Here is a 27,181-nt window from a genome sequence, read left to right on the forward strand (position 1 = left end):
ATATATTATATATTATAGGTACTCTGCTGATTCGAAAATCAACACCAGTCATTACAGCGTTTCCGCCCAACGTGCAGAAAATCGTATCATGCCTACCTACCTAGGTAATATTTCCCAAGTTCCCCCACACGCGTTCCCGGCCCGCTTTGCCTTCAATTAAAGAACTTTTAGGTATCCAGCTCTGATATGTCTCACAACACCAAATTTTTGTGCACCAAACTGCAACCATCAAATCCACCATCCTTTCCTCAATGCCTGGCTCAAAGTTCAAACCAGGATTTTCACTCAGTCCCGACGGGTTTTCCTTCTCTTTCCCTTTCTTGCTCTTCATAGTAACTTCGTTCACTTCCCTCGCCACAGGCTTACCATCCCCATCTTCCCACTTGCCGCTTCTGCCTTTCAACATGACTTTGTTCTTGAATTTACACTCCCAGTACTTTCCACGGAGACCAGACTTCATTTGAATGGTTCCAGAGCCTGGATAGGTACTCCGACGTTTCCCTTCCAGCTCAAAGAGTAGGTTGCTCATTGGAGGCCTTGTGAATGAATAAAGATCCTTGTCAACGAGCTTGCTAGGCGCTCCACTTGCGCGCTCAGGGGTGCGGATAGATCGGCGGAGTGTGATGGAGTTACCCATAGAGTTTAATGTATAATTCAGAGAGTATAATGCTGTCGCTGGGACGACGTTGGGAAATATAAGGTCTTTATCCAGGGTTAAGGATAGTGGACCAGATGCGGCGGGTGACGGAAGGTGCTCCGGAATTGATGGGGCTGCTTCTGGGTATGGGGTGTTCCGGGGAGGCGATGTATATGTTTCTGCAGTGGGTGGTATTTTAGAGGTGTTTCCTTCGACATCTTCTCCTTCAGATGGTATTCCAGTCCCATAGTTTGGGATTGGACTGTTGCCAGTATAAAGTTCGTCTGCTGAATGCTCAGCATACGTGGGAACAGCTGCTGCCGCTTCAGCAGCTTTTTCCGAGGAGCCAAAGCGGTCGGTCATAGTTACTATATATTAGATGAATCGGTAGGAAATTTGGATTAAAAGCTGGGGAATCCTTCCGTACACATCAAAAGATTGGGATCTGCAAACTCGTTGTGGCTGTGCGGAGCAGGAGAACGTCGGAAGCTTGCATCGAGGCTGAGCACCTTGCACCAAGTCTCCCAAGCCAATAAGATAACACTATTATCTCCCAAGGCTTTGCGGCCTGTAGCTCAGTCCACAGCCACCTACGAGATCGCAGGATTCCTATCTGATGTCAATTTAAAGTTCAAGGGCGTTGGGGAGTACGAGGCTACGAGCATAGTGGGGCGCATGGACGACCTCAAATATTCTCGTGCTAAAGCATCGCCCCAGCAGAGACGAACGTTTTCTAAACCTCTCTAGATATCGTGATATTACTCTGTCATAATCTCTTGGTTACGGCCTTTACCCAGACCCTCTCCTTGGAATACTCGTCAAAATTTTGAACGCCCAAAAATTAGGATCGATTCAGGAGAGGCTTGGCGGTCATTATCAAATTCGACGCAGACCTTTCGTAACTCCACCAACATATGGCACATATGCGTACGATGTCCTCCTCCCTTGGCTCCAGGCCGCCCTCCATGGGGCCATGCTCGCTTAGATCCTTCGGATGACGACGTGATTTGCTCCAATCGTGGGCCTACAGCATGATGGGTACAGATTGGTATACTTCGTTGTCTGTAAGATATAATCCTAACTAAGGAATAGCCATAGCCCATGTAGCCGACTCAGCGCTTGTAGGGAGATTAGCCATTCGACAAACAGCTTGTGATCATTTCAAAACAAGCAAAGGCGTCTCAAATAGCAAGAACCAAGAAGTAGAGCACGGCGGTGCTTGTATAGCAAACTGTATATCTACGGAGGTACGGAGGTACGGACGGAGCTTAGGTACGAAGTAAAGCGCTAAGACGCATCTAGCTACCTCACATCGATCACGTGCAGCTCACCAGAGCTCAGGGATCCGACACGAACTAAATTTGATCAACTACAGCTATGGAATTCGAGATTCCCATTGCCCTCAAGCAACAACCTATATTTCGTATATAATATAATGATCCATCCCGCTGCGCCCGAGCCACTTGCAGGTACGGCCGCCAGCCACGGTTAATCCCGCCGTGAACATCTTTACTCGAACAAGACATTCCAATCCAGTTCCTCGTCGTTGAAGCGTTCAACTCTATGTGCCTCCGTCTCCGCAAACCGCGATTGCTCGCGTCTTTCCCAACAGAAGTACATCCTTCTGTCGCCACCTCCACCGGGGTGTCTAGCACGGGAGAGTGTCTTTCCAAGTAGATGTCTAGGTACCTAGGTACTGTAGACTTCTAGAACAGACAGAAATCACAATTCGCCCCACAGCGAGCCAGATCGCGTGCTGACAAACTAGACCGCGCAAAGCACCACTGAAAGGCACCTAGACCAGGCTGAAGATTAAGAAGTGGGAGAGGAGAGTTAGGCATTGAAACCGCTCTTGAACTCTCTGCCTGCCCGGGCCACAGGGGAATGCTTTCAGCTTGAGTCTCAGAACAATGCCACGTTCCCTCCTACCCAAGTCCGAGGCGATGTCCTCGTCCCCGTCCCCGTCGCTGGACGCGGCGTTTGCTGGTGGCGAGGCACCCCCAAAGCGTCGCTGCATTTCCAGTGCCTGCATGCCATGTCGGAAGCGCAAATCAAAGGTAAGTGGCCTGGTTGTGACGACATCGAGATCTTCCTTTTTATATCTGCTATATTGAACTGCGGAGCACTGATTACTCCATCGCCTTACAGTGCGATGGGCTTCAACCGGCCTGCCATGCCTGTACCACCGCGTATCACTCAGAATGCTACTATGATATCGATAGTGACCATCGGCGGAAGGGAGCCTTGAAGCGCGACATCGCCCAATTGAAGGAAGACCTTGGCCCTCGAAATGCCATTCTGGATGCCATCAGAAAAGGCTCCGAATCCGTTGTCGATGATATAATTGAATTGATAAGGTCTAATCCGGATGAAAGCTGGGATTCTATAGCTGAGCGTGTGGAAACCCCCAGCTTCGGTGCGACGGAGAAGGCGCCGCTGTCTTCGTATCTTGAAGGGGAGGTCGATAGCTTCTCGGTGAAGGCATTGGCAAAACCTGGGGACAGTCGGCAGTATGGGCATACCTCGAATCTCTCATCGCTCCTAGATGATGATATTGCGCCAGTATCGGAAATCAGTCAGTGCGGGGCTTGGACGAATGTGACGGACAATGAGGACCTCATCAAACACCTTTTGGACGTGTACCTTGCGTGGTCTCATCCATTATATATGCTCTTTTCCGAGGAAGCCTTCTTATACGGTATGCAGGAGCGAAAGCTCAAGTACTGCACCCCTTTGCTGGTCAATGCCGTCCTGGCTGTTGGATGCCATTTCTCAGACCGCCCAGAAGCCCGAGCCGATCCCAACGATACCTCAACCGTTGGTGGCCACTTCTTCGCTGAGGCAGTTCGACTGTTTCAGGAAAACGGTCGGCCGTCCCTTACCAGTGTCCAAGCTCTCGCTGCAATGTCACTTCATCAGGCCATGAACAATAATGACAGTAGTGGGTGGCTCTACATGTGCCAAACAATTGGCATGGTGATTGAGCTTGGCCTACACACAAACCAACCTACTCAATCGAACGGGGAGATGATAGAATTAGAAGCTGCGGCACGCAGAATCACGTTTTGGGGGTGTTATTTTCTTCAGACTGCTTGGGGAATGTGCGTTGGACGTATTTCCATGCTACCGAGGACAGCCATTCGGGTTGGGAAGCAGGATATATCAGACCACCTAGAGAGCAAAATCTGGATACCATCCGGTCATCCAAATTATCCTAGTCTAGCAAGTGGAATCGAACAGCCAGGCATGAGATATACCCTTCTCCTACACTCCAGCCTCCTTTGTGAGATTGTGGACGACATCGTACAATTATTTTACGCCTCCCGGGACCGAATCACCAGCCGCAAACTACAACACCATCATGAAAAGCTTCAAGAGTGGCACAAGGCTCTTCCAGAATCTCTCGCCATAAAGGACACGCCAACATTACCTCAAGTTATCTGTCTACAGTTAGTCACATACTCCTTGTAGGTTAAGTTGCTAATTAAGTCTCTAGTGTCTATTACCATAATTGCGTTATCCAGCTCTTCCGACCTTTCCTGCGCTACCAATTTGTAGAAGGTACCCGGACGCCTCGTCAGATAGCCACCAAAGCTGCCAACAAAATTTCCGAATTAATGGCCCTTTATACCCAAACTTACAGTCTTCGCAGACCCGTATTCATGTCTTCGCATTGCATAGTGACAGCAGCTGTCATCCACCTAGTCACTCTGTCCCCACCAAATGTCCCTCCAAAAATCCGCGAGCAAACAGAGATACACGTCGCCAACGCTATCCGTACCCTACACGAAATGCACCGGAGTTTTCCTATCGTGGTAAGGTATCTAAAATCCATCCGAGTCCTCATAACGAGATGGTGTCCTGTCATTCCAGAAAGGATACAGGAAGCCATGGTGGACGCAGGCATGGGGTCACCGATCTCAACATCCTCAAACCCACCCGATCTCAACTCACAACGATACACCAACCACGCTAATCACACCTATCATACCAACCAAATGATAATTGACGACCGCAAACCGTCAGTCCATGACGCCAATCCTCATCCTCACGTCATTGGCCCCCCCGTCCAAAACCAAACCCGCTGTCAAACGCACAACTACCAACCCTTATTCTGGACTCCTTTCCCACACGAAGGCGACGGCGTCCCACTTGCTCTACCACCCGAGCTGCACGAACCTGTTAACCAGCATATGGGCATCGCCGGTATGCCCCCCCTAGCCATTGATCGGGATTGGTCGCAGTTGAATCGCTATGGGTTTACGATGAATGGGACTGGAGAGGGGGATGTGGCGCTTTGGGAACTTAATTGGGATAACCATCTCGGTTCATGATTATTACCTCGAGATGGTATATTAAAAGTCAATTTCGGAGTTTTAAAGAGCTTGGAGTTTCGGAATCGCAGCAGCATTTGCAGATGCAGGTAGATACCATGCGAGCGAGCAAGTCCGTCCTTAGAATGGAGTTCTTAACGAATATTTATAATAAATCAGTATAACAGTCCCTCAGATTCATTCGATCTCTGGCGCGTACTTTATACTCTTCTGGACCTACACCTCGTCGAGCTTGATCTACACGACGACACCGGTCATGGAAGTAGCGGTCCTTTCCTCCGCCAACTATCCACCCTATTCAAAAATGCTTTTTGACTCTTAAGATGCAATCCACCCCTGTAATGCACTGCCTTTCCCACGTCTCTCCCCTCCAAGACTATCCCCTATCCATTCAAAAATGCCTCCCCCGGCCAAATTAGACTCATTTCACGCATCTTTCTAATTCCATGCCTGACACATCGTTTCCTACACATAGTCTCCCGTTACATCCCAAACATACACCCTTACTTCTCAGCAGCGCTTCCAAACTTAAGTGTAGAATTCCCCTTCAGATCGCTCTCCAGCTCATCACCGGGGGCATCGTGACGCGAGTACATCTTATACTCAATTGAATCTTTGAAGCTGAGTTTACCAGTCTCGACTTCCTTGCGGGTTGCGGAGAGCTTGGATTTTGGGAGGCCCATGCTTTCGAGGAAGCTAACGGCTATTATTCACAAGCGTTAGTTAGGAGGAAAACGGATAGGGAAGGCGATATTAGGGGAGTCGGGGGGGTGGGGAGGAATCTAGAATGAGAAAATGGTGAAAAGAGGACTTACAATCTCTCCACTCGACTTCTTGTCTCTTTTTATCCCACTTCAACTCCACAGCCATGATATCAATAACCTTAGGCAACGCCTCCAACGCAGCCTGTGCATTCAAAAAGGCCAATCGTGTTCTCCTTGCAAGGACATCGACAGCCGTCTGAGCATATTCGTGTCGTACGGCATATCTGACCTCTCCATCGACGAATGGATACGGTGCGCTAATCCGGTCTCCTCTAACCGGGAAGCGTTTTTCAGTCGGAGCACTCAATGCAGCGACCGTCCATGCCCTATCACCATATGATTCCGTCAAGTGCTTAGCCACATCGGTTTCGATACCGAAATGCTGGATTAAGTTGATGAATAGCGTCTTTGAGAAGCCGTGCGCGCCTACTAGCTTCACTTGATGCGTTTGGCATGATCCGTCAAGTTTTGCTCCGTCATTTACCATTTCCGTGCCGCTGATATCGGGGACGTTAGTGACGGGCTTGGTTTGCAGGTGGTACTCGTTGATGGCTTCGTCGACACACTCCTCGGCCATTTGGCGGTAGGTTGTCCATTTTCCTCCTGCGCAGGTTAGCAGGCCGGAAGGCGAGACGTTGATTAGATGGTTTCGGACGAGTGATTCGGTGTTTTTGGCGTTGGGGTCTTTGACCAGTGGACGAATTCCGGACCATGCCGCAAGTACGTCGCCACGGCGAACGTTGATATCGGGGGAGAGGTAGTGTCTTATCTCGGAGAGGATCCAGTCAATCTCATCATCGCCTGCAACAGGATTTTGAGTTATTGTTGTGGGAGCATCAGTTGTGCCCGCAATGGTGTTTCCTTGCCAAGGGAGGAAGAAAATGACTCGACCATCAGATGTCTTGGGGTCGATGAGGCCCATCTTCTGAGGACTGTAATAACCTGGAAGAACTACGTGAACCCCCGAACTGGGAGCCACGATTTCCTTGGTATCCGCATCATCCATCTTCCGGATCGAATCTGTGAACGGTCCAGTAGCATTGACGATGCCCTTCGCGCGGATAACGAATTCTGCAGCCGGCTTGCCGTTCTTCTCCTGCACCAAATCCTTCACCCTTGCCCCGCAAAGCTTCCCGGATGCATCTTTCTCTAAGCCGGTAACCTCCATATGGTTGACAACGGTGGCACCGTACAAAGCTGCCGTCATCGCCAACGACACATTCATCCTCGAATCATTGTGGGCACCGTCATAGTAAACCAAAGCACCAACCAGATTCGTCCGCTTCAACATGGGAAAGGCATCCAACGCCTTGCTCTTGGTTAGAAAGTACGATGTCTCAATACCCTCCGACCCGGCCAAGAGATCGTAGCATTTCGTCCCCGCCCAGTAGTAAGGAGCCTTCCACCACTTGTCCAACGGCAGCATGATGGGCAACCACATGGATAGATGCGGTGCGGTATCCAAAAAGTACTTCCTCTCTCTCAAGGCCTCCTTGACCAACTTGTACTGGTTGTAATCCAATTCCCAAACGGCCTTCTCCAAATACCGCACTCCGCCATGCACCAGCTTGGTACTCTTGCTGCTCGTGCCACTGCTGAAATCATCACGCTCCACGATGGCGACCTTCAATCCCCGCGACGCTGCATCCAACGCAACTCCGGTTCCAGTCGCCCCGGCCCCGATGACCAGCAGATCGTATATGCCATCATCGGCATCATCTGTAGCTCCCTCACCGGTGCCAGCATTCAACAGTCCCTTGAACGCCCCAGCACCACTGCGCTTCAGATCCGCAATCTGCTCATCCCTCGTCTTGACCTTCGGGAATCGCGGCGGGCGTAAACCTCCCTCTTCGCCGTAGCCTGGAGGAGGGACGGCGCGCAGGTCAGACCCGGGGATGTTCCGTGGGCGGTAGACGAAGTAGAGGTATGAACCACCCGCGGCTGCTGCAGCGGTGGTGTAAAGGAGCGGCTTCGCCAGGCGCTGTCGGAACGCCATTGTTGCTTCGAGTGAGCAGAAGGGCGATTGTTTGCTATCGCGAGGGATATCGAAATAACTTTATAAGTATAATAAGCTCGCGGCAGCTGGTCGTCGTTGTTTGTTTCACGGCAAGGATTGGGCTGCTCGTGGGGAGCCGTCAGAGCTAGCCAGCAGTGAGTGGGGGAGAATTGCTCGTGAAGACCCGCCCTCCTCGTACTTGCGTGAATTACTCCCCGCTTTAACTGAATCAATCGATCAATCAAGCACGGGCGACGGATGTCCGTCAGCTGGAGAGCAAATTGGCATTGCAATGACAACGATCGCAGCGGGAAAAAACCAAGGGCAAGCGAAGAACAATGCTGGCGCTGTGCGGATGCGATGCAACCGGCGAAAGACAACTGAATCGGTGAATATGAAGGAGAACTTGGATCACGACGACCGAGGATGTGCAAGTGCGCATTCCGAAGTCGCTGGTTTCTGTTAACCGGCCTGCGCTGCAGCCTCCCGGCGCGGCAACCGGATGTTACTGCGCCTTATTCTTCCGCCAATAATAGGGATGGGGAAATGGGCCTGGCAAATAGGTAGCGACACAACAACAGCACCAGAAAACATACGTTATTAGATAGAATCTAGACCCTTTCCTACAGACTAAGTAATCCATTCCATTGCATTGAAAGGGGATTGTTTATTTTCATTTAATTGCACCATGAATACCCTACAGAATAGCATAGCAGACACATACAAAAAAGTAACCTGCCAGCACATGGCGTTGTGCCCGTGCTTTCACAAAACGAACCCGGAAAGGACAGCGGTGTTCTCCCTCCTATTCCGAGGATGCATCCATTTGCAAATCCCCTTTTTTTCTTCTTCAAAAATCACAAAAGCAGATCATAGAGAGCGAGGTACATGTGTACAAAAGGATCTGCTGAAACCCAACAGTCCTGTTTTTATTAGGCGCGAGCCCACTATCATCTCGCACTAATTTTTATCATCCGTCCTTACGGCCGTTCCACGCAACAGTACAGGCAACAGTGCCACCAGCTTTGCAGCAATACACTAAAACAGGGGAGACTATACAATTATCAATAAGTGCCGCCCATCCAAGTATCCCAGGTTCCATTTCCCCCCTATCCGTCCCCCAATGCTCTTTTCCCCGGTGGAACAGCGCGGCCAATACAACATCGCTGGTAGTAGCGCGGATGTCAAATAGTATTTCAAAACAATAGTAGTACTCTTGTGGAAGAAGAAAATATCAAGATAAGGAGCCTTGATCAGCTTGACTGATTATACGGAGCGTCGTCCGTTGTAAACGCCTGAATTCGCCGGCCCCAAAAAAAAATGCAAAAATCATCCGCTAAAACGCTATTCAAAGTGGGTATCAAATCAATCAGTCGATCGTATGAGAGTTGGTAAAAGGCGTGTCTAATCGGGTCGGGTCGTGTGTAGGTAGGCATAAAAGGTTAATCCGCCTTGCGGATTCAAATAGTAGATGTGGGCGTCGAGTGAGCCTTGTCCCTGGAGTAGGTCCAAGAGAAGAGGTCGAACTTGTCTTTCGAGGTGGTGGAGAAGGGGTTTTGCCCTTCGATGGGGCTGGCTCTAGGGTGCATGTTCTCGCGAGGTTCGAGGAGGAGACTCTTGCGGTAGTATTGCTGTACATTCTCATGTTCGGGAGATGACTTTACGCGGACAATTTGCGCTTGCATCCACTCCTGCAATTCTGGAACCTCGGTCAGGCGGTATGGGATTTGGAATCGCTGCAACTCGCCGATGATCTTTGCAGTTCGAGTATGTTTGTCAAAATTTATGACAGGCATGGACTCGCCATCGCCCACACCAGGAAGTTGTTTCGTGGCTGGGTTGCCAGCGTCCACGAAAGTCAGATCTGTCAGGTAAGTCCCAACAAATGGAAGGCAAGGCGGAACGTGGTCGTGGAGCCTTCGTCTGAGGACGGCGTAGTTCTTATCAGGTTCCACAATAGCTTGGAGACCTTTCAACATGTCCTTGCGCTTCTGAGATACCATATCCCAGGTTCTCTTGAGACGGACGATAGTTGAAGAGTTCAAGGAGCAGATTATGGCCATGAGGGTGTCGTAGTTGTTAAGTTCAAGGCACTTGTGTGCAATCTTAATCCAATGCTTGATGATGATTGCTCTCTTCTTCGCATCCTCGTATTGGAGGACAGTGTCAGCCACCAAATTCGACAGATCTGTAGATAGGGTGGACATTGCCCGAACGTTAACGGCGTTAGAACCCGATCGCTTAGTCCACTCAGATCCCAAGAGCTCTTCGGGCATGATTGAGCAGAAGATGTTCATCTCCTTAATAGTCAATTGCCGTGCTAGTTCGAGAGGGTCGAAGTCTAGAATGGTGGGATTGCTACCGCCCATTTTCCAATTCTTCAGAACACTTGTCTGGCTCTTGCTCATGTTCGACGAAGGGAGGGGTGTATCGGCGGGGATGTATTGTCCAATAGATGTGGAGGTCTTTCCCATTGACGATACTAGGCGAGGTACGAGAGGCCCATCGGTGGCTGCCACTTTCTGAGCCAATTCCAAAAGCCGCTTTCCGGCAGCGGGAAGTACCGCACCAAGCTTATCCTTCGCAAAGGGCTCAATAACCAACAACGCGTCATTGTCGGTAAAAGGACGCCAATGGGACTCGAGCCAGCCTTTGAAGACATTGTAAACCCTAAGTCGCACGGGACCGGCAACATGAGGACTTTCTCCAACGTAGTCGAATCGTTCTACTAAAGCGTTGGCCAACCCGACCGGTGTGACAAACAACCTGAAGGTAAGGTAGAACGTGGAGACAAACATCGCGTCGGGGGTCGAATCATGCGTCGTGAGTCTCTCAACGAGAGCCGATAATGTGCCGCCAGTAATCTGGCCTTCTTTGTTGTGAAGGAGCTCATGTGCGAAAGTCTTTTCAAGCATCTTCGACTCTCCCTCGTCGACCTCATCTGCAAAAGTTGACTGGCTGCCAGTTACGCTGAGGTCGGAAATTGAAGGCTGCGCTCGTGGAACGTACACGGAGTGCTCTGGTGTAGTGGCGCGTGTAGATGTTCGTGAAAGCAGGCTTGATTCCGAGTCACGCATGCCACTCAGGTAAGTACTACTAGCACCTGAACTTGATATAGTCGCTGATCGGAAGGAAGATTGGAAGTCACTGTCCTGTGCCGATGAGATCTCCGAGGGACTGTAATCATCATTGCTCAACAATGGGCTAATCATCTTGGGAAGTGGTGGCAAAAGGGACTTCCTGGATGACCGGTTCGAGAAGTCTGTAGTCGCGCTTTCGGGGGGTTCAGGTTCTCCTTGATCTACCGGCCCTGGTGATATCTCGGTACCAGTACCTTCAGTATTCAGAGTGGGTGAGCATAAGGGTACTTCCGGTAATGGTTTTTCATAACATGGAATAGTCAGAGGAGGGGGCGGAGGTCGACTCGCGGGTTCTGGAGGGGGAGGTTCGATTTCTGTCGTTGGCGGCTGGGGCTCCTCTTCAACGGGCACCTCTACCACTGCGCCAATCGATGCTACATCGATCCCAAGCCCTTCACTATAAGGTTCGAATTCAAAGTCCCCGATTCGCTCGATAACGAATTTCGTCTTGGCCACACATTCTCCTGCCGCCTTCACACACCCAGTGGCAGCCATAAGCAGGCCCCCGTTTTGTTGCGGCATTACCACATCATCGTCCTCTATGCCAGACGATATGATGATATCCCGTGCAGAAACGACCAGGTTGTTGATCCGATTGTACATGGCGTTGCGGGCCACCTCCAATGCTTCGGCGCTTTGAGGGTCGTGTGAGCATATCACCTCTACTACCACCAGAAGCGCCCGTCCTGCGGTGACAGATTGTCGAACAGACAAGAGAAGCTCCGCAGCAGATTGCGACTGGAGATGTAGACGGCCAATAAACGAGCCAAGGTACGAAAGAAATGTATCGTGGCTGGTATTTAGTCTCTCCGATATAAGATTCAGTCGCTGTGCTGCTGGGATTGATGTTGTGAGGGACAAACGGTGGGAAATAGACTGTCTCTTCATATGCACCGACGATGGTCTCGTCACGGACAATGGCCGCGACGAGGACGGTGCGCTGGACGAGTAAGCTGTCGACATGCGTTTGAGTGATTGTCGCTTCGTTTGCTCGTCGGATTGCTGCCAGCCAGACAGGCCGCTTTCCGAACTGCGATTCGAGCTCCGGACGGATGCTCTATCGTCTGTGGTATCGACATTCCGCATTCCAACGAATGAGGTCGAGTCCGCTGGCGGCGTTGGCGGGTTGTGAGCCTCTTCCGCGACAGTCGCCATCACCTGATGAACTGGCTGGCGGGATCGGATATCATCCTCCAAAACGTCAAGAAATCTGACACCCCTAACTACAATCTTGAACGCCTTCAAGATCATCTCGTCGATCGTATTGTTAACATTATCTGCATCAGCTTGAGTTTCAACTGGGCCGGCGTTATATTCCTGCAGTCGCTTCGCTGTTTTTACGAGGGCCGAGAGATCTGACAGCAGCGCTTTCCGATTCCTCCGCAGCCCTTCATTGCTCTGCATAATCGGTGATTCTCGAGTAAGACAGCTCGATTTCTCCTGGTTCCATGTTAATATTTACCTCCCTTGCCACAGCGCAAAACTTACAAGTAGGTATCTGACACCCGCGATGATTCCGCGCATGAATTCTTGGTTTCCAAACACTTCGCTGTCGCTCGTCAATCCACTCTTCAGTAGATCCCAAAAGTTCAGCAGTGCCTTGAGCAAGTTCCTCATCGGACCGGGCTCGTAGGACTCGCAATAGTTTGTTGGCAGCCAACCTCGGGCGCCAGATATGAGAAGTGTTCCATCCGCCCAGCCATTCGTGTGTATAGAATGGACTAGTATAACGTCTCCTTCATTTAGCGGCAAGGTAACGGTGGTATCCGAAATTGGCAACGCCGGGTGAAAAGGGTAGAATGCTCGCAAGAAATTGTGAAATACGGGCTGTGGAAGCTCCATTTGTTGATTAAGATCCTCCTGGGAGCCATTTGGGGTTGCTGGAGGGGTCATCTGCGACTGGCTGCTGGTTGAGCCGCTCTGGATGCTACTCCTCGAGGACATGTTTCTCTTATGTATCGGCTTGTCACCGGACCCTCGGGGTCTGTCCTTGTTGATTGATAGAGGTGCTACGAGGGCGCTTGAACGCGTAGAGAGCTCGCTCGCCTTCACCATGATGGGCCACCCTAAAAGGCCAACATGGGATACTGATGGTATGTGTTTGACAATAGGTGGACCGAGGTTACCGAACGCGTTGTATAGAATGGTCCAGCGTTTCTTTCGATCCTTTCAGAAAACGTTCCCGGGGTGGTGGAGAAGAATTGAAGGTATAGCGTCGTCGAACTAAGCGGCGAAGATTCCTGCTTCCTGCGCTCCTTCCTGGTGAGTAAATTAAGTTTCGATGTTGAAGATCAGTCTGGAGAGAAAGTATCAGCGAGAGTTGCCAATGTTGTTGTGTGAGCGGGAAGGAGGAATGCCGTAGGGGGGCTGGAGGAATGCTATGATGCTCGCCCCCAGCAGAGGGCTACATACCAATTGGGTTGGCCTCCAAGGTTTCGGGAAGACCTCTAGGTCAAGATCTTGTCATGCAGGCTCCGAACGGTAATGCCGGGCTGGTCTTGTTATGCCGATCGTCCTGCTCCGATGCTTCGTAGTGTGCCTCGCTCAGCACGAGATCCTCGCCACGAGGGATCTGATCTGTTGTCAGGGAATGGTGGCAAATAATGGCTCGGAAGGTAGGCCCGTCGGCAAGTCTCTATTATGCTTTGAGGCTGGGCTCGTGGTATGACTGACGGTCGAGTCAATCGATGGCTCTGCAAATCGAGGTGTATCAGGCGGTGGGGTGGAGCCGTGAGGGAAACGGCCAATGCGTTCGGTCTCGGATGAGGGTTGTGTTGTCTTCGCGCGGTGATGCAGGGCACCGCAAAACTGCCAATGCGTGAAACTGGGCGATGTTCGAAGCAGTGTTTTTGTTCTTTTCCTTCCTGTTCTGCTGTGCTCGAGCGATTGACGGTTGACGAACAAGTCCACCCTTGTTACACCGTATACGCAGGATGCCTGATGTGTACCGCACAAGATTCCGAGCACCGGCTCTTTCGAGATTGCAACAATACCAGCTATCGGCGAGGACGAATGGGCAAAAGAATGAGGACACGGCCACGGCGGGAACGATTAGTATAATTGGCAGGTGTTGTATATCTTGGGCCCTTGTGGGGAGGTCCCGTTGTTCCTCTGTCAGTTGCTAGGGAAAGGATGGGGCCCTGCAAGGGTTTTGAGAAGAAGCAGCAATAATGGAAGAGCTGAACCCGTACTGGAGACTGGAGACTGGAGACTGGAGTCGTGTGTACTTGGTGGTCTGAAGATAGGATAGGGTGGTGGTCAGGACAGGGCTGCGAGGGAGTTGCTTGGACCGCTGGGGACTCAGGGGAGGCGGGTTGAAATAATGCAAGGAGTGAAGGCGAAACGGCGAACGGCCAATTGGGGGACACAGCGGGCGAAGAATTGGAATTGGGATTGGAATTCAATCTGTAACGAGAGCAGATGACACGACCGCTGGCAATACGGCGAGCGGAGGGAGGGAGGTTTTCGTGGAGAGGGAGATGGAGATGGAGATGGAAATGAAAATGAAAATGGAAAAATACGAAGTTCGGGAGGAGTGAGTCGTTTCGTTGTTTTTCCTGGTCGACGGAGTACCAGTACGTAGGTAGCACAGTGCCTAGGTAAGCCACCGAGAAGGAGTGGGCTCCGTGGACTGGGTGGGAGCTGGTTCCGCGGCCCCAGGGGAGTGGTTCTGGAGGTTCTAGTGGGTGCCTTTGGCGCTGCTAGTTGGGGGGGGAGGGCTAAAGGGGGTTGGGCTTCTAGGGCTTCTAGGGGGTGAGGAGTGGTAGTGTAGTGGTGGTAGTGGTAGTGGTGGTAGTGGTAGTGGTCGTGGTAGTGTACATGTAGTGGGTGAGATAGTAGCAGGCCGTGGGATAGTAGGGGTTTAGGGAGCGGCGTAGGGGTGACGGCGGCCCTAATTCGTAGCGTTAGGGGGGGGGCGTTTAGGGAGGTGGGAGTACTGTAATGTACCTCTGGGCCCTCTGTAGGGGGGGAGCGCCCTCCACGCCGCCAATGGGCATCCCCAGCACACCACGGCGCCCCCACCGCCGCCGTGCTCAGTCCCGGCAGGGAGGCAGGGCGGGTTCTGGTGGCAGTTAGGGGGCAGTTAGTGGCACGACTGCCCCAGCGCCGGGGACTGACCACTGCCCACCATCCCTCTGGAATGCTGGGCGGGCCAGCACGCGCAAGGGGGGGGCCCTCGAGCACGCACGCACGCACGCACGCACGCGAGCCTGGGCACTGGTTTGTTGACACTGGACCCGTCGAGTCTTGGACACTCCCTTGGCCCCTCCCTCCTCCCCCCTTGCCTCCTGGCCTCCTTGCCCCAAATGCCGCCTTCGATGCCCCACCGTATCTATCCCATCCGCGTTCTCAGTTCCAAGCTCCAACGCGCTCCCCCCTCCGTTGTCTCTCCCACTCTCCTTCGCAGTACTCGTACGAGGGAGGGTACTGGGGCGTCTGCACAGCGCTCGAGTCTTCGCTACCAGTTCAGGCACCAGTCATCGATTCCTGTAGTGGTCTGCCTCTTGAGTCTTGAGCCTTGAGCCTTGGGCCTTTACTCTACTCTTGACTCTTAGCCCCCGTCCCCGTTGTTCCCGAAACCAACGGCGAGAGCTTGAGCGGCCGCTTGCCTAGTGACAATGCCTACTCGTACAAACGTCGGACACTCACTCCATGTTCACCTACGACGTACGCAGGACGGACTACGGCCACGGAACCAACTCCATCCAAACTAACCCCATAATCCTGATCTTTCATCACGATTGATTCTCGACGTTGAACAAACAGTCAATTCCCCCCCCCCCCGGATTCTGCCAATACGATGTGGTGGCACGGCCGGAGCTGCTTGGGCCATCATGTATCTGACGGCGCCGCCTAGAGCGACATATCCAGACGAGGCATTCTTGATCGTTTGGTTTTGCTAGGCTGTGTGGGCTCATCGACATGCTGGTCGGAGAGGAGCATTCATGGGAGAGGGTCAGGGTGCCCGCCCAGTATTGCGCCAGCGAGACCGTTGAAAGTGTCGATCCGTAGGCTTTTGGGGGAGGATTCCCTGGGCTTGATGCTACCTACCAATAATTACGACGATTCATCCATAGTCTCGTCGCCCGGACGTTTCCACGACTTCATCCGCCAGATTGGAGTTGGTGTATCGAAGATCCTCCCCGTTGCTTTTTGCGCCGCTGCCTTCCGCCTTCCGCCTTCCGCCAGGCGAGGCCAGGCCACTATTGACGGAAGGCGTCCGAAGTGCTCGAGTAAATAATCGCGCGATTATCGTCTCTCCAACATTTGGCCGCGCTGGGTCACTGGAGAGCACAACACGGACAGCACAGCGGACCGCCAGCCGGGGGAGGGGGAGGCCTGGGAGAGGGTCTGAGGGAGGGGCTTGGGCAGAAATGGAGCGTGGGGTTGTCCATCTTCATTAACAGGGCAATACGAACGAGCACTACTTACGGCATATCTGCGCGTTCCGTGTGTTCTGTGTGTTCCTGTGTGCTGTGTGTTGTGATGTGTGCGAGTTTGGCTGCACACGGGGTTTTTCCTGGCCTATGGCTGGGCAACAAGCATTGAGCGTCACTCCCATCTCTCCAGCCAACGGCTTCAAAGCGGTTCCTCCAAAGCTCAACCTGCAGTATCGGGATCTTTGAGCTTTCTTCAACGTCACCTGGGACTGCACGATCCTGATGATCCTCATGCACACACTCGGACGGCTCTATACTTCGTACAACACACCGCGCAGGACTCCTATCTCCCTCATACAAGAGGGTATGGGCGAAACCGTCACGATGCGGTACTCCAGAGTCCAGATTCCAGCTCCCAATACTTCGTACCCAGCGACGTGGCTCGGGAGGCCAGCAGCTGGTACCCGCAGTCACACCCGCCGCTGCGGCATCGAGGCACCAGATGCACGCCGATAAAAGGATTCCCCGAGTCTGAATCGCAGCGAGTCGGTGGCCTAGCAAAGTCTCCGCAAAATCTCCTCCCAGTGCAAGAAGTGGATAGAGGCATTACTGGGGCAGGTCGTCACAATTCCACTTTCTCAATCAACCGTCGTTGGTTCTGGGTGACATTACGTAGCCAGGTCACCCCCAAGCTCATCAACTGGTAACCCGGCACGCAGATGGTACTGCAGCACAAACAACCCAGCGCACAATTCAAGGCCGATAATTCGAGGATTCCAGCACGTGCAGCTTGCATTCGCACAGTCCAAACCGCATATGCAATGTCGAACGCAGCCATTAAACAGCCAAAACGTCCAAATGCGTGCATTCTTTTTAATGTTGCTCGCTTCCTGAAAGTCGGCTGCGTGCTCCCGAAATCCATGATAAGCCAAGGACACCAGACTCCGGCTGTCCCTGTATCGATCGACACCATATCGGCCCAAACAAGGAGCACTCCAACCGGGTCCCTAAGGTACCGCACTGTTACAGTACCAAATAACGATTTATCGGAAGCCAATCCAGTCTAGCGTTTGACACGAAATCTTGGGTTCAACGGCCCAACATCGGCGTGAAGGCTGGATGAAGAGTGGTATTATTTGAGCGCCATGAGGATGGAAGTCGAAGCTCGAGCGACGAGGTTCAGAGTTGAGGCCACGATGTCGTGCAATGGAAGCATAGTCTTAGACTCTGATCATCCCACGAGATCGCCCAGTCGCTATTTTCCGCTGTCATGCAGCCTGGAGCCCAAAACTCGTCCGGCCTATTCTCCTGTCCTTCAGCAATTGGTTGATACTTATGCGGCACACTCATTTCCTGCACACCGACGAAAACGACACTTTCAGAATGATATCTGAGTGGACAGTTTGTAAGTATCGCGTGCATTTCGTACACATGAGCTACGGAGCATTGTAATTCTACGAGGACGCACTCATCATCAGCCAGATCACATCTCTACATCTTGTCACACCGTTCAGCAAATATCAACAAAATCGTGTAACACCAGATATTTGTGCCTTTTGCTGACTGCAGGACCCTGGACATGCTAATAATAATAATGTCAACCCTTCGGACCGCTTCCGTCACCCGTGCCGCCCCGGCCAGCCACGAATTCTAGGCGCAACACGGCAGACATCACGTCAAATGAAACCCCGGTAGGATCCATCACCAAGATACTCGTACGGTACGCCGTGCACTTTTCCATACTAAGTTGTCCGAAGCACAACGAAAAAGCAACGGTTACGCAGGTCCCCCATTTTCGCGGGATTCCAGCCTCTTGGGCTCTAATCCCACAAGCCCCCACCACTGCCGTTATCCAATTTCTCGCGTCGAAGCCTTGCTGGCCTGGTGAATTGCGCTATTGCTTTACTCTTTTGTTTATTATTCTGTACTCGGTCTGGTATGGTACTGCGGTTGGGGCGCATCACCTCCTCTTTTCTCTAGTCATCACTGCTGAGCCTGAAGAAAACCCTGCGGGCGTCCGATTTGGGCAGACATTCCAGATTTTACCATCAAGGAACGGTCCTAATGATAACAGAAGAATACTGTGCGCTCTAGATCCGTGCCTCGTCCTGAAATTCGGTAACGAGGTACGTGAGGCAAAGAAGCTGTGTTAGATCCTGTTGGTCGGCGGCGTCAAAGGCCACAGAAAGCCCAATGGCAATCGACCGCGGATGCGGCCAATGCATAAAAACGATTCTTGGGCCTGTGATGGAAAAGTCAAAGCTCAATGAGTAAGCATATATATCTTAAATGCCACGGTCTGTTGTCGAGCCGTCTTTTCGTCCCAACTTCCAGCACCCTACAAGAATCCATCAGCATCACCGCAAGGCTAGCACAAGAAGTGTGCGGGCCAAGGGGGGAAGGTGTAAAGAGATTCTTATCAACCCCACCCCGGTTTGGTAGATCTTTCCCATTCAAATACCGAATTTTTGGTATTTCCTACAAACTACTCCGGGATTGAAGTTCAACCCACGGACTCAAGGAGCAAAGTTGATCTTGGCAAGCCCGTTACGGATGTATCTACTCCTCCAGGGTACTCGAAGCCTACATAGAGTCGCGGGGAAGATAACAGTACGCCGACGGCTGCGTCGCGCCGTCGCCTACGTTTTCGTTGTGACCGTGACCGTGTTCCTCCCACAATCAGCAATTCCGTTCCATTGTGGGGTACTACGTTGATACACTAGAGATGTTCCCAATCTACGCAGTATACCAAGTATCAGAAGACGGCTCAACCGGCGAACACGATACAAGACGAGCTGTATCAAGATAGACGGGAACCAGAAGGTCTTCTGATCAGCACGGATGATCGTCCACGAGAACATCCACGAAAACATCGACGAGAAGCAAGTTAGGTCAAGCGTCTACCTCGGCCTAGCTCGGCCTGCCTCAATCCGTTGTCTAGTTGAGTTTCCACGTTCGAAACCACAGACAAATTGCTCGTTTCAGGAGTTTCAACATCGTTTAGTTTAGTACTAGTTACGGGATTTGTAAAAAGTGACCGGAGGTTTCGGGATCGTTTGCATCCAACATGTTTTCCAAACCAGTGTTCCACCCAAGTCAAGATTTGAATAGCTTCAAATTCTGCCCACATCCGTCTCAGTCCAAAACGAATCATTCTCGCGTATTCCAGCTAGATTACTAGATGTCTATAGTACGTAGGTACGTAGTACCTGGTTACAACCAACACGGGGCACAACACCTGCATGCATGAAATATTCTTTTTTTCTCTCACAACTGATTCATAAATTGTTGCAACTTCAAACTCGTTATACTAGGCCAGATTCACCTTTTTCTTCTATTTGTCAGTCTTCATTTTCGCCACCAGTTATTGAAACGGCCAGATCCGAGCATGAAACATGAAGATAACATTCCAACATTCAGCTATAACTATCCCGCACGCCTGCCGAGTACGGATTATCAATACCATCATTACCCTCCAAGATGCGCAGGCCGAGGTCAAAGGTTCTCCCCGAGAGCACACAGCGCATGTTTCAATTAACTCTGTGAATACGTTATGGAGTATCAAAAGGTCGTTATCACGGTTTCGGGAAACCGGCCAAAGCGTGCTGGCCCCTGCTCCAAACGTCAGAACAACAACTCACGCCTGAGCGCCGCCTCGGATCCTCCAACCACGCTCCACGCGATACGGAACCGTATCATGCAGTCAGTTTACCCACATCACCAGCACCACCAATCCTTCCAGCGACTTTGCGGCAAGGCTGAGATTCCACCTCCGCAACTCCCGAAGGCTGAGTCTCCCGCCTCCAAGCCCATATATCATTGGTGGATCCGCGTCTAATCTATTATTTTGATCAATTATTCAATTATTCAACGTTCCGGACCAGAAGCCGTGCCGTTTGATCTTCATGGCGTCCCTCCAACCGAGCAATGCGGGCAGGCAGCAAAAAAAGGTCTGCCTTGTCACTCCTTGGTCAGGTTTCCTGCGAGTCCGTCTGTTATTCCTGCCCCGCTCCATTATCTTGCTGTGCCCTGGAGTCATAGTTACTAGTGGGCAGGTTTCTCGATAATCGCTGACTGATACCCAGTACTCTCGTCCTCCACAAAGATATCCATGCCCAGACTTCAATGACAGTGAAAATCACATGGTTATCCTGGACCCGAGTCCAGGGTTCAGAACTCTGCCGGGCGCAGGATATGCCCGTAGCTTATTGAATATCCAGCACCGGATCGCCTTCCGAGCTTAGCGGCTGCACCGGTTACATGGCGCGTCATATTCTGTTCATGTATTTTGTCAAGATGGTGTGAAGCCGCTGGGAGTTTTATGCACAGGATGCGGTGTGGGGCCACCCCCTTATCCTCGTCGTCACAGTTGTGATTCCTCACGATGACATCAAGAATACCGTCTCCGATGGTGGCGAGCCTCGCAAGCTCTTCCCAACGCTCATTTTGCATTATCAAGTTCCTTTTTGTTGTGTCAAAATCCGACTTGTCTTCTTATGCTAAGTAGCCATTCCCCACCGTTTCTCACATTTTTTATCGTTTACTACCAAATTCTACCACTTTCTTATTCCCCACAAATATGTCTCAGCCGCCCTCACAATCTCTTATCCGCTACGGGTCCCCTCACGTTGGCAGAGCACCGGCAATCACCCCATTACTCCTTCTCATATCAGCGTCCTAGTCCTAGTCCTGCTTAGCCCTGTATTTCTACCCCTACTATCACCCTCCAAGCCTTTCGTATTGCAAATTTTCTTCTTGTCCATACTCCATATGGTTTACTTTGCCTGTCAGGAACGCGATCACTTGTTTGAAGCCGGGTAACTGTGCTCAAAATAAGAGAGGAGTACTGCATAAAAAAGCAATCCATTCCGACGGCTTAGTCCGCCTATGCCAACGGGTAAACGTGTCCAGAGTGTTGGGTGGAGACTGGGATACGCTACACGCTACTTCGCAGCCTCTTTCCGATGCTGGAAGCGGGCCTGTCTACAGCCTGGACCGTGCTTCAAGACGCAACCCCTTTTCTTTTTCATTTGAAATTTCTATTTACTTGCGCCGTCAGCGGCTAGGGCCGATAACGCTATCACCGCGGTGAGCCTGGAATTGTGTCATTAAGAGCTATCTGTTTGCTTGGTAGTGTTGTAGATCTTATTGGGAAAATTGAGGGGTACGGTCCGATCTTTTGGCTTGGATACCTTTGCAAACTACAACTATTGTTTACTAGTGACTTATCTTGTAAGATACAGTCATAACAGTGGTATGGCAGCCTTAGCTAGAGCAGTTTGCGGGCCTAGACACCATCATAGCCTTTGTTTACATTTGAAGCTGGCAGCAGATCGGCACTGCTGTTCTTGGCATTGGGAACTTGGGAAGGCTCCCAAGCGAGGCGAAGATGCGGCTACCAAATGGAGGCGGGATCTGCGGTTAAAGGGACCAATTGTGGGTCTGAGCATGAGTTTGTTTATACGCGCGGAACGAACTGGATTAGAGTTGGATCGGCGACCATGGACTTGGGTGTCCCAGAATCATCCTCTGGTACCCCGATGGGCAGGCCCAACTTCCTAACTCAGTAGAGATCTCTGAGTTGAGATCTGAGAGCACCTTGAGGGGTTCAGGACGCTGGGTCGGTTGCAATGTCTTCACATATAAGCGAAGAGAAGAACGCCGAGATCGGGAACCTCTCCGGGTATTATCAAAGGTCTCTCGATGTCTCAAAAGGTCATGCGGGGCGGTTCTTTCACAGTTAGCTTCAAGTTGAAATTCGGGGTGCAGATTTTGCCTGAGCATTGAGACCTGGAATCCTCTCTATCTTAGTCGAGATATGTTGAAGAATCTTAGGTCTCTCTTTGCCTCATGCAACTCGTGGATAGAATAGAAATGTCATCTCAGTTCCACCCCCTTAGCTTTCTATATCTCTTGCTAGCATAATCAAATTTATATACTATTCACCCAGATCCCTTAGCGTACTTCCTCTTATCATTGAGTCTCTTTAACTTAGAGTTAACTTACACTTGTATCCCGGACTTTTGTGCTCTCAACTTTCTCTATCTCCCTCTTTTAATCTACCCGTACACAAAACATACTACTTGACTGTACTTAACTGAAATCTTTTGTATATGATGAGTTCCTTACCGTCCCTCTTTGAGACCCAAATTTAGCCTCCACTCTTCAAATAACCCCATAGCCTCCTCTTCCTCCCCAGTATTCCCTAGGCATCATGAAACCTTTGTTATCATCCTCCCCCCTCAAAACCCTCCTTTTAAACTCGGTCCATATTTCCTTGTGATGAGGAGTTCCACAACCTGCTTTTCTTGGTGCATTGTGCCAATATAACAAGCAGTATTGTGAGGTTGGGAAATTTTGTCTTTGTTTTGTTTATTTGCTATACTTCCATTTGCGGACGCTGCTAGGAGGAAAATGGAAATAATATATATACCTAAGAGGGATGCTAAGGTACTTTAGGAGTAGGGTTGAAAAAATGGCAGAAGAAATGGTGTTGAATGGGAGGGGGATAGCGTAAGGTGAAAGGGAGGCGGAAACGGCACAGGGAAGGCGAAAGTAATATGATGATACATATCATATATATTATAAATATACAAGTTTATCAAAGGGAAGCTATATATATAACGCGTTGTATTTCTCATCTCATATAACAGAACATGACAGGAGATAAAATATTATTTATTTTTCCCAGGCCAACTTCCGAATAAATCATCAAACCTAATCAACCAACTATTCCACGTTATCCCCAGCCTATTTACTCCCTTCCACTTCCTTTCGCCTTTCCGCTGTTAGATATCTAGGAACCCTCCGATCCAAAAACCTGGTGTGTGCCAAAACTAAAAATTGCATATATGTAGAATAGGCAAGACTCCTTGAGCCATTTAATGTACTTATACGCTCATACCTACAAATATGGAGATTTCCAACCGGAGATCTATCTTTGGCATGTATACAAACTAGGTAGGTTTTAATTAAATATCAACCCTATAATATAAATATATCGAAACTAGTTGCCATTTTCCACTCTATAAATCCCGTATACTAAAATCCATATTTATCTTGAGAATATCATAAACAGGGAGGATATTAAGTTACACTAAATGCCAATCAAGGGTTGTTAGAGGTTTATTATTAGTTAGCTTATTGTTATATTCGAGATTCGTACATTAAAGGTTCTAGAGTATATATTTATTGTATATCTTCAAAGGGATAATCCTAATAATGAGATCGATGGCAAAGCAAAACCATTGCAGTTAGAAATCATAGATGAATTCGAAATACCTAGCACCAATAGCAGGAACAAGTATTACGTGGGCTGAGTTATGGTTTCGAGGAGACTGATCACCTAAGTTAGATTTCATTTATTTATGGCGAAAATTGCAGCTAGCAAATACAATTCACAATTAAAGTATTCATCAAACGCGATGAACTCGATGCCCGGTTGAAGAGGGTTATATTTTCTAATCTTTTATCTCCTTCTCCCCTTCGAAAGGATACAGTCAAGAGCGTACTCTTGAAGCACAACGTAAAATCATGACGCCATATCTACCTAGATGTCCGGTTGATGGATCATCTCCATGCTGTTGAATTCCACGCTACCATACTTGGAACAAAGCTTTTGTATTTATGCCCCCACCAGAAACGCCGATGTTGAGATCGTCCACTGCTAGGTTATAAAACAATTTCATAATTCGTTCACTCCCGTCACCAACTCCACTGACAAAGGGAAAATGTTCACATTAAAGCTCTTACTGCTTGGAGGCATACTTCTGGCGGTAGAACTTGGCAGCGTTGACCATGTTGACCAAGGCAGCCTTGGTCTCAGCCCATTGACGAGTCTTGAGACCGCAGTCAGGATCGATCCAGAGCTGCTCTGGCTTGAGGTATTGCAACATCTCCTCAATTCGGTCCTTGATCTCTTGCTCACTTGGAACACGAGGGGAGTGGATGTCATAGACACCAGGGCCGATGTGGCGGGGGTACTGCTCATCGACGAAGACTTTCAAAAGCTTAGCGTCAGACTTGCTGTTCTCGATAGACAGAACATCAGCGTCAAGGGCGGCAATGGCGTGGAAGAAGTCTTGGAATTCGGAGTAGCAGAAGTGAGAGTGGATTTGAGTTGAGTCTTGAACGCCGGAGACGGAGAGACGGAAAGACTTAACAGCCCAGTCAAGGTAAGCCTCACGAGCCTTGCCAGCACGGAGAGGAAGACCCTCACGGAGGGCAGGCTCATCGACCTGGATGACGAAAACACCAGCGGCCTCAAGGTCGACAACCTCATCACGGAGGGCAAGAGCAAGCTGCTCAGCCTGGACAGATTGATGCACATCGTCACGAGGGAATGACCATCGGAGACAGGTGATGGGACCAGTCAACATGCCCTTCATTGGCTTCTTCGAGATGGAGACGGCATACTTGGACTCCTTGACGGTCATAGGGGCAGGACGAGAGATATCACCGACGATGATGGGGGGTCGGACACAACGGGAGCCGTAGCTTTGAACCCAGGCGTGGGTGGTGAAAGCATATCCATCAAGACGCTCACCGAAGTATTGCACCATGTCGTTACGCTCAGGCTCGCCGTGGACGTAGACATCAAGGTCAAGTTCCTCTTGGATCTTAACAACATCTTGGATCTCCTTCTCGATGAACTTCTCGTATTCCTCGGCGGTAATTTCACCCTTGGTGAACTTGTTACGCTGAATACGGATTTCCTTGGTTTGTGGGAAAGAACCAATAGTTGTGGTGGGGAAGAGAGGAAGTCCCAAGCTCTTCTGTTGTTGAGAGATACGGACAGGGAACTCGGACTTTCGGTTGTAGAAGTCTGGAGTAATGCTTGCTTGACGCTCCTTGACCTTGGGGTCATTGGTACGCTTGGAGCTGGCACGAGCCTGAATGGACTTGGCGTTGGCCTCCAACTCGGCACGGACAGCCGCAGGGCCCTCAGTGACAGCCTTGGAGATCACAGCAACCTCAGATGCCTTCTCGACGGCGAAGGAGAACCAGTCAGCAATCTCGGCGTCTAGCTTCTTCTCACTGGCGAGAGTGTGGGGGGTGTGGAGCAGCGAGCTGGAAGTAGCAACGATGACGCGGTCCTTTCCGAGCTTTTGAACGGCAGTCTCAACAGTCTCAATAGCACGCTTGAGGTTGGTCTTCCAGATGTTACGGCCATCGACAACACCTGCAGAGAGGATAGTCTTTGGGCCCAAAGCACCAATAACGTCTTCAAGTTGCTCTGGAGCGCGGACCAAATCAACGTGGACAGCATAGATATCAGTTGGCAGAGCATCGAGGTTGTGGACGATGTCACCGAAGTAGGTGGCCAAGACGATCTTTGGGATCTTGTCACCTAGGCTGGCGAGCTTCTCATAAGTTGGCTTGAATGCAGCCTTGACCTTTGGTGACAAATCGAAAACGAGAGTGGGCTCATCGATCTGGACGGTCTCAGCACCGGCCTCCTTGAGCTTAATGAGAAGTTCCTCATAGACGGGAAGAAGCTTCTCGAGAAGGTCAATTGGGTCGACGGTCTGGTCACGGTCTGGCTTGCCGAGGGCAAGGAAGGAGACGGGACCAACAAGGACAGGCCGGGTAACAATGCCAGCCTCCTTAGCCTCAACAAACTCATTGACAGCCTTCGAGTTGGGGTTGAGCTTGAAGGTTTGTCCGTCTTGCAGGGTTGGCTTGACATAATGGTAGTTCGAGTCGAACCACTTCACCATCTCCAAGCTGGGAACATCAACACCATCCTTCTGGTGACCACGGCCCATAGCAAAGTATTCATCGACAGGGTTGAGGTTGTATTTGGTATAACGGGGAGGTGTGGCCTGTGCAAAGATAGATATGGATTAGCATGTGATTGGTCTAGAGATGGAGGGGAACCTACACCGAAGTCTTGGATGTGGCTGAGGACTTGATCATAGAGAGCGAAGTCATTGCTGGGAATGACATCGACGCCGGCATTCTTCTGGATGTTCCAGTGCTCAAGACGAAGTCTCTTGGCCTCGGCGAGGAGATCGGCTTGAGTGATCTTGCCGCCCCAGTAAGCTTCTGTGGCCTTCTTCAGCTCACGGTTGGCTCCCATGCGAGGGAAACCGAGGATGGATCTGTTGTTGAAATTGTATTAGCATTCTGTTATGTTCAATGTACTTCTGGGACAGCGTATACTCACGATTGAACCATGATTGCGGTGTTGTGAAGTTGTAGAGTGGTGGTGTGAAATGGAAAATTCGCTTGTGCAAGGTCGTGTTAACAACGATTGCGTGCGAGGGCAAGTCTCCGAAGATCGGACCGAACCTTTTCAAGCTCTGGAGCGAGGTATTACAGAGAAGAAGGAAGAATGGATGAAGGAAATCACTTGGAGGGAGATCCAAGTAATATACTAGAGAGAGATATTGGGGATTGTTGAGGAGGGGTAAAGAGGAAGGATGAGGAAGAAAGAGGGATGAGGAGGGAGCGGTGTGAGGAAATTGTGCTGAGGGGTTGTTCAGAAAAAGAGAAAACGCCATTAGCTTGCTTTTGGCGGGGTTGGGGTTAGCGTGTTCTGCACGTGATATGTGCAAGCCATCGTCCTGCGGTGAGGAATCCATCGTGTCCTGTGTCTGGGAGGTGGAAAGCTGTAAACGTCATGATATCGAAAAGGCGAAGTTTTGTGTGCATTATAATTTCAGCGGAAGGGATCATCTTTGGATCCGTGATGCACGACAAGGCCCCAAGGCGACAGGGAGCGCATCAACCAACCCGGACGCTGGTAAGCATTGTTTCGATATACTTTATGGCGGTGTTTTGGGAGGATGGGGTGCGGTACGGGTACGAACTTCCCACGATAACACCGTATCGAAGAGCTTATAGCATGTAAGCTGGCTGGGCAACGTGTTACTGCGTTTTCAATAAATGGAATTGTTAATTTCGTGGCCAGTTTATAAACGACCT

At 50.5% G+C, this 27,181-nt stretch overlaps 6 protein-coding genes across 6 annotated transcripts; 1 reads left to right on the forward strand and 5 right to left on the reverse strand.

Annotated features, from left to right (window-relative positions):
• Positions 1-100: 100 nt before the first annotated feature.
• On the reverse strand, positions 101-1,000 carry BP5553_05436 (uncharacterized protein; the record flags this gene model as incomplete). Its single annotated transcript, XM_032014059.1, has 1 exon — positions 101-1,000. The coding sequence occupies one exon, from the start codon at positions 998-1,000 to the stop codon at positions 101-103; it is 900 nt and encodes a 299-aa protein (XP_031870659.1).
• Positions 1,001-2,547: 1,547 nt separating this feature from the next.
• BP5553_05437 (Zn2 DNA-binding protein) lies at positions 2,548-4,971 on the forward strand (the record flags this gene model as incomplete). Its single annotated transcript, XM_032014060.1, has 3 exons — positions 2,548-2,694; positions 2,786-4,086; positions 4,134-4,971. The coding sequence occupies 3 exons, from the start codon at positions 2,548-2,550 to the stop codon at positions 4,969-4,971; spliced, it is 2,286 nt and encodes a 761-aa protein (XP_031870660.1).
• Positions 4,972-5,474: 503 nt separating this feature from the next.
• BP5553_05438 (uncharacterized protein) lies at positions 5,475-7,731 on the reverse strand (the record flags this gene model as incomplete). The annotated part of the gene is made up of 2 exons (XM_032014061.1): positions 5,475-5,674; positions 5,787-7,731. The coding sequence occupies 2 exons, from the start codon at positions 7,729-7,731 to the stop codon at positions 5,475-5,477; spliced, it is 2,145 nt and encodes a 714-aa protein (XP_031870661.1).
• A 1,460-nt stretch (positions 7,732-9,191) lies between these two features.
• Positions 9,192-12,926, reverse strand: BP5553_05439 (Ras GEF; the record flags this gene model as incomplete). The annotated part of the gene is made up of 2 exons (XM_032014062.1): positions 9,192-12,311; positions 12,360-12,926. The coding sequence occupies 2 exons, from the start codon at positions 12,924-12,926 to the stop codon at positions 9,192-9,194; spliced, it is 3,687 nt and encodes a 1,228-aa protein (XP_031870662.1).
• A 3,013-nt stretch (positions 12,927-15,939) lies between these two features.
• BP5553_05440 (uncharacterized protein) lies at positions 15,940-17,120 on the reverse strand (the record flags this gene model as incomplete). The annotated part of the gene is made up of 3 exons (XM_032014063.1): positions 15,940-16,156; positions 16,305-16,806; positions 17,003-17,120. 3 exons carry the CDS (start codon positions 17,118-17,120, stop codon positions 15,940-15,942), a joined length of 837 nt encoding a protein of 278 aa, XP_031870663.1.
• Positions 17,121-24,000: 6,880 nt separating this feature from the next.
• On the reverse strand, positions 24,001-26,431 carry BP5553_05441 (putative 5-methyltetrahydropteroyltriglutamate--homocysteine methyltransferase; the record flags this gene model as incomplete). Its single annotated transcript, XM_032014064.1, has 3 exons — positions 24,001-26,076; positions 26,136-26,355; positions 26,421-26,431. 3 exons carry the CDS (start codon positions 26,429-26,431, stop codon positions 24,001-24,003), a joined length of 2,307 nt encoding a protein of 768 aa, XP_031870664.1.
• Between the last annotated feature and the right edge of the window lie 750 nt (positions 26,432-27,181).

This window comes from Venustampulla echinocandica (assembly GCF_003357145.1).
Source record: "Venustampulla echinocandica strain BP 5553 chromosome Unknown scaffold_2, whole genome shotgun sequence".
NCBI lineage: Eukaryota > Fungi > Ascomycota > Leotiomycetes > Helotiales > Pleuroascaceae > Venustampulla > Venustampulla echinocandica.